A 7,185-nucleotide genomic window follows, 5' to 3' on the forward strand; every position below is an offset into this window, starting at 1 on the left:
GGTTATCGCTGCAGTTCTCTGACCCCTGAGCCCCCAATGCGATTCTTATTTGTTTCGCGTGTCTGACGTACTAATGTAATTGGGAGCTGAAAACCACAAGCCTCTAATAGTTAACATCGCCTAGATTCGTAAGCTGCATCAGATAAGACCTACATTTTTACAACATTTTCCAACTGCCGAATACATGAAAATATAATTTTTGTCTATTAAAAATTCGTATTATTATCGTTTGCTTTTATCATAGTTATATTTGATTTTATAGATGTAATATATTTAAATTAATACAGAATTTCTTTCAGTTAAGGCAGCAGCTTTATAAACCCATTTAATATTTACACCTTACACTATTAAAAACAGCTTCTTGTCATTGTTTAGCCCAAGGCCCGTAACACATCAATTGAACTAAGTTGGGATTACTGAGAGTAGCGGGTGCAGTTCAAAATGTCATTCGCCTGCCAAGCTGGCGAGCAGCTCCTCGTCGATGCCATCAGCACCTGCACCAACTGCCTCATTGCTGCTTAAGTTGAGTAGCATATCGCTTGTAGCAGGTGAATGAGGTGCCGATGGATTCTGCGCTCCACTGCTGCTACTGGGCGTAGCTGTTAGGCTAGATGCCAGAGCACTCAACTCTGCATTAAGCTGTTGCTGATCCTGCGATGAGGTTATGGATGTCGATGCGGATGAGGAGGAAGATGCAACTGCTGTTGCTGACTGCTGCTCTGATGGGCTAACAGTGTGTCCAGCTGCGCCGCTGTTGCCAGTTGGTCGCTGAGACAATTTGGGTATCTGAAACTTGTTCTGCATTCCCTTGATGAAGCCCTCCATACTGGCTGCCATAGTGGGCGACGCGTACTGTAGAATGGTCATCATGTCCGTGTGGTGATCGAAGCGCGGCGGCGGCTGTGACATCGACCCTGTTAGCGCTGCTGGTGACATTCTGCCAGCCCCCAATCCTGGTCCTGAACCAGAGCCCGATGCCGATCCAGATGCCGTTAATGATGACTTGCGCTGCACTCCGCCTCCACTAGTGTTACCCGGGCTGCACATGCTGGGTCGGCGCCTGGGTACACTGTGTTCTTGGAAGGAGTTGGTGCTATTGCTCTTGGTCAACGGCAAGCCACCGCCTGAAGTGGAGGAGCCGCCTAGTTTGCTACTTAGATTGCCGGAAGAATTGGCCTTTTGGAAAATGTGTTTGCTGGAACTGCTTAACCCTGTGCCTGAAGCTGATGAAAGCGCCTTCTTAGACGCCGGTCCGCTGTTTACGCCTGGCTTCAATCCCGTGTGCTGCTTTTTGCTGCTAGCCGAGGACGACGACGAGCTAGTTGCTACCCCCTTGCTCTCTCTCTTTCCGCTCCCCGTTTTATTGATGGTCAGTTTGAGGCCCTCTTGGCTGCTCGGTTTCACCATGTACCCCGTAGTGAGGTCAGAGACTGCTCCCGCAATGGAGCTGCTGCTAGTGGAGCTGGAGCTGGAGTTGTCGCTACTACGTGGCGCTGGTCCCTGCTGTTGCTGCTGCTGCTGTGTTGTTGTTGCAATTGATGTTCCCACTCCCGTTTCCACTAATGTTGCTGATGCTGTGCCCGACGAATCCGCTAGAGTTGTTGCTGCTGTTGTTGTTGTGGTTTGGATGATTGTCGTCGTAGCTGCCGTCGACGTCATCAAACTAGCCTGACAAAGGAAGCGCGTGGTGGTGTGCATGTGAGTGTACGTGTGTGTGAGCGTATGCGGAGACAAACAAATGAAAAACGAACCGAGAAAGCAAATTAAAGCAATCAAAGGCGGAACGTGTCAAAAAGTGGCAAAGTGGCGATTGTTAATCATATCCCGGGTCATGCGAACGGAACAGCGAGTGTACAAGAGAGAGCGGGAGAGAAGAGAAACTCGTTAGTATATAGTTTATCAATGATTCCATAAGCCCTTTATAAGAAATGCAAAGATAAAGTGTCAAATAAATCAAGAGCTGTTTTAAAGCACATTCTACATGATAAAGAATTATCTGAATGCTTGAAATAGCAAGAAAATCGTGCAAGGTTCATAGAATCTACGGATTATACTTATTTGATATCAAACTACGGGTCACATACAAAATAGAACCCATCACAGGAATAACAAGACAAATTAAACGGATGCAGTTAGAAAAAAGACTATACAAGTAAATATATTTACAAACAGAACATACTGTAAATCAAATCAAAAACTACAGAAGCCATAAGTTATAATAATAATTATATAAATTAGTTATTACAATTTATTTAACATTTCGCATTCAAATAGTTTTAGTAAAAATTTTTGTTATATGCAAAAGTAGAAACAAGGAATCAACTTTGGGTTAGAGGTGCAGTTGGAGGCGGAGGTGGGCACACAACGAGAGCTACTCATAAATTGAAAACGGACTTACCGCACCTACCGCTCCCGCAGCTGCGCCCAATCCCGGTCCCGCCATTCCCTTGCGCAGTGCATTCAGCTCCAAGGCGGCTACGGCTGGAGCCACATAGCTGCTCAGATTCCCACCCGCGGTCAGATGAGATAGACTAGCCACGGAGGACTTTAGTTGCTGCTGCTGCTGCTGGGAGCTCTTGAGTGCGGCCACCGCAGCTGCCACCCCCGGTGGGGGACCAGATGGTGAGCTGCTAGCGATTTGCTTGTCCTTTTTTATGGTCGAGGGCAACTGGCTGCTGGCCAGCGGTGGCACAGGCCGCATCATTGAAGGATTAGCACTCGAGCTTAATGCGGACCCAGCAGTTGCCAGAGAAAGGGAACCACCCCCGGCACCTGCAGTGATTGACTTTTCAGCCTTGGGACTAAGGCTGAGGCTAGTGGCCGCCGTCGCACTTTTCAGAGTGGACATGCTTGGCTTGCCGGAGGATCCATGCTTGGGCGAGAGGGTTCCGAAAGGCGACTTCGGACTGTTCGAGGCGGTGTTACTGTTGCTGTTGTGCTTGGGACTGCTGTAGACAGGCGAGTGCTTCGGACTGGGGCGCGCCGATGGCTGGCCGGACATAAGGGCCAAAACAGCTCCAGTTCCCGAAGATGAAGTTGAAGGCGAAGAGAACTTGCGGACAGCTCCGCTCCCTGTCGTGGCATCCGCCATGCCGCCTCCTGCAGGCGAGTTCTGGCGTGAGTATACCTTCTCGGGAGGGCCCATGGGCGAGTCATCTCGCTTCTTCTTGCGCTTCTTTTCCTTCTGCGTGTCGCTGGAGGAGCTGCTGTTGCTACTGCTGCTCGAGTTCGAGGAGGCAGACAAAGAGGAACTGCTCTCATGGGGCCGCTTAGTGCCACTTCCGGATCCACTCATTACTTGCTTTTTCGCCTCCTTACTCCCATCTTTGCTAACTCCAGTGATGGGCGTTATGGTGATTGTGGTGGCTGGGGAGTCCGTGCTGGGCGTGGCTCCCACGCTGGCCGGAGCATTCAGTGGTATGATCTCAATGCCTCCTGTGCGCTGCACATCCACCTGCTGCTGTAGAAGGGACTTGCCATCGCCAGCAATGGGCGTGATGCTGACGCAATGCTTCAGGTTGGACGTCTTGTCCTTCCATATGTTCTTGTACTTGTCGGCGATCTCATTGTCGCTAGCCTTGGATGCTGAGACAGAGCTTGGGGTGAGGATGCTGCTGCTGCCTTCGGCAGCTTGAGGGTCGGTTTCTCGCTTTAAATTCATAAGTCCAGCAATGGCCGCAGCCGCCGATGTTGATGCAGCGAATGCATCTGCTAGAGATCGTACCTTGGAGTCCATTTTGAGATTGTTAACACTATTGAAGCCGCCGCTAGCTCCACTGCTGCCTTCGCCTGCACCCGTCTCCATGGCAAATTGTCCGAAGTTGCTTCCGTGCATCCCTCCACCTCCAACACCGCCTCCACCAGCGCTACTGAAACCACCTGCTGTCCCGCTGCCTGCTCCTGGGGCTATAGCGCCATGCAACTTTTGCTGATGCTCCTCATCCCAGCACTTAAGCAACTTGTATATAACCATCGGTATGGAGAGAACCTGGCGCACTGTTCGAGTCAGCTTCTGGGAGAGCGCTTCGTAATCGTTGCTGAGGCAGTAAATAGTGCAGGTCGCCTGGCTGTCCTCAAGCAAAAAATCGACAGTGGCCAGCGACTCCTCGTACGGATGCTGCAGTTCCACAGTGATCTGATTGAGCGAAACAGCAGTGACCTCCAAAATAACAGTACTATCCATGTCTGTAACGAATTCAAATTGTTTTTTTTTTTTATCACACAATTATTTTACTCTCGTGTTCTAATATGTTTAATACGCACCGTTGTATTGCTTCTGCTGCTCCCTGACGCAACTGGAGAGAAGCGTGTAGAAGAGCGCCTGCTTTTTAAGGAACGCGATTATCTTAGGCACTTGCGCAGGCTCCGTGAATGGCAGCGACGATATCAGAGTACCCTTCAGTCGTCGGTTGTCCGTGAAGAAGTAGCAGTGTGTCTCCCTTGGCAAATTAACATACAAGCCTTTCTGGGTGCCCTTTATCACCTGCCTGGAGGCCGTTTGCACGATCAGATTCATGACAGTCGTCGTTCCCTCGCTTGACAGGCCCGACAGACCCGGCAGAGACAAAGCACGCAGAGAGTCAATGCAAACGGGCATGGGTTTGCTAAGGCGCAGGACATAGGTAGCCGGCATCAGCATTGAGTTGTTCTGCGTGAGCGGCGCATAGCCGGGTTGCTCTAGCGGCAGCCCCGACTCGCTAGTGAAGCTTAGAATCGGGAGGATTTGCAGCTTGTTCGCGGAGGAGGCCTCAAGATTAAGTGTCGCGCTTAGTCCGTTAGGACTTTTCATCACCTGCTCAATGCTGAAGTCCCTGCTCGCAGTTCCACTTCCAGTTGCAGCGCCCACCTTTTCCCCTTTTGTTTTCGTCTCGATGAGATGCAAGGGCGGACAGAAGTAGGTCAGCTTCATTGGATGTCCACCGCGTCGCTGCTGGACTAAGCCCACCGAGGATTTATTCATAATGTAGTAACTATCGCTGCTGCCACTGATCTGCTGCTGTAGCTGGTGCTGATAGAGATTAAAAATGTCCGTTTCCATGGCCTGCAAAGCCACGTATGCCTTCTTTTTGACTTTAGGCTCCGCGTTTAGCTGGTAAATGGAGGATAAGCCCTCTAGCTGCACCGTAAAGTCGGCAAAGTCGCCCGCCTTAAGGCAGTTGAGCAGCTCTCGGGAACTGGCGCTGGAATTTGATTGCTGCTCAATTTTGCACTCGTGGTGGACCTTGACATCACTAAGTTTCCCACTGGCATCCAACAGTATCTCTACATAGAACATGTCCGTGGAAATGAATAACATTTGCTGATCCTCCATGAATTTTAGGCCCAGCTGGCGGGACAGACTCTCTAAACGCTCTACGAGTCCGTGTCGGGATGTTACTTTGATGTAGTGCTGCAGTTTGTCCAGTGCCGACTGCAGCGCTGCTTTGCAAAGGGGATCCATCGGATAATGCTTCTCTATGAAGTACATGCGCACCGACTTTTTGATGTCCTCGTAGCTTTTCGGCTTGTTCCGGTATTTGGCTCGCAGCTTCTCCATCATTGTCTCTTGCTGCATTTGCTTGTTTTTCTCTTCAATGCTAGGTATGGGCATTACCACGGGTGTGTGGCTGCTATATCCGGCTGTTGGTATGAATATAAAAATTTAACGTAAATTATATTCACAGATAAGCAATCAAATAACATACCTCCGCCAATGGTTTTCGAATGGGTTCCGCTCATTTTAATGATGTTTTCTTATTAATATCAAGATGAAATTGGTTAACGGAGTACAGAAAAATATCTTAGGCATCCATTTTTACTTTCAGCGAACGAACAACCGTCATTCAAGCCGGCTTGTTTTACTGAACCGAACCAGTTCGTCACTGCGTTGTTATCGATTGTAATTTGCGATGTTTTCACGTGCGTCATTTTGGAACTTGGTTCCGGAGCCGCAATCACTCACTTATTCAATTATTTAAGTTTTTAGTCATAAAACCAAACTCCAAGCATCAGCTTATAATATGGGCAAGCTAATTCGTCTTCCTTAACTAGTTCCGGGGTTTTAGGGCATCGTTCTCTTCGCTGCACATGGCACCGAAAAGTCTGAAGTAGGTTGCCGTCAACGACAGTCGCGCGGTGCGCAAGCGTACTCTTTTAATTTGAGAGATCGGCCGGCAAAAAATGTAAACTAAACAGAATTAAACTAAATTATTTAATTCACCCGTACAACTACAAATATTAAGTTATGTGTACTTATATTCAAAAATAAATACGTACATAAATACATACATGTATGTACATAATTGTGTGCCGCGTCAAAAATGTACATTACACTGCGCTCAACAAAAGAAAAAAGGGAAAGAACGTTCCTGAACCTACGCCAACGCCACAGCTTCGATAAGGAGAATGCTTTATTTTGAGAACGGCCACCAAAAAATTGTAGTTAAACAAAATTGAATTAAATTATTTAATGCACCCGTAGAACTACAAATATTTATTTATGTGTGCAAATATTCTAAAAGAAAAACTTGAATACATAATAATATACATAAATTTCTGCCGGGCCAAAAATGTGCACTACACTGCGCTCAATAAAATAAAACGTACGCCAACGCTACCTCTTTGACCAGGAGAAGATTCCGGGCCGGAAACACATGTTCGTCGATCCATGGCGCGGACCCAGGAGGACTGACCAAGGAGGAGGAGCGGCGAGACAACTATGACAATTAAACGAGTGAGTTCGTTCCTTGTGTTAGAATAAAGCTAGAGGCCAGAGAGCCTGAATTAAAAATAAATTGCTTTAGTTCTGTGTTATACATATGTACATATGTATATATGTTGTTGATATTCATAGAAAAAACAATTAGCACTGCTTGATAAATTGATCAACGGTGAACGATGCAGTATCCCTAATTCTGGTACAAAAACAAATATTCTCCGTGATCTGAAGCATAATTTTAAAATTGTATAATTTTTTTAACTACATGTTTAAAATATATGTAATTAAATCGATTGCATGGTAGTAGTCAAATATTAAAAATTGAATCTATATATATATATATATATATGAGAAAGCCTCCAGTTATCTGCGAGCAAGAAGCGAACGACGCCAAAAGTTATTGCTACTGCCCAAACAAACATAAAATCCTAAATATTAAATATCAGCACGAGAAATGCGCACATGCATACATATACATTAAAATATAT

The 7,185-nt window shown here is 47.0% G+C and overlaps 1 protein-coding gene across 2 annotated transcripts; it reads right to left on the reverse strand.

Moving 5' to 3' along the window:
* Positions 1-232: 232 nt before the first annotated feature.
* LOC6623227 (mediator of RNA polymerase II transcription subunit 1) lies at positions 233-6,226 on the reverse strand. Of its 2 annotated transcripts, none has more exons than XM_002048632.4 (4): positions 5,685-6,226; positions 4,264-5,619; positions 2,399-4,185; positions 233-1,668 (listed from the first exon to the last, which is right to left on the reverse strand). In XM_002048632.4, exons 1-4 carry the CDS (start codon positions 5,716-5,718, stop codon positions 445-447), a joined length of 4,401 nt encoding a protein of 1,466 aa, XP_002048668.1. In that variant the 5' UTR covers positions 5,719-6,226; the 3' UTR covers positions 233-444. The 2 variants fall into 2 exon arrangements, with proteins under 2 accessions (XP_002048668.1, XP_032289922.1); XM_032434031.2 differs by having other exon boundaries at positions 1,334-1,663; positions 5,685-6,225.
* Between the last annotated feature and the right edge of the window lie 959 nt (positions 6,227-7,185).

Source organism: Drosophila virilis, chromosome 3, assembly GCF_030788295.1.
Source record: "Drosophila virilis strain 15010-1051.87 chromosome 3, Dvir_AGI_RSII-ME, whole genome shotgun sequence".
Classification (NCBI taxonomy): domain Eukaryota; kingdom Metazoa; phylum Arthropoda; class Insecta; order Diptera; family Drosophilidae; genus Drosophila; species Drosophila virilis.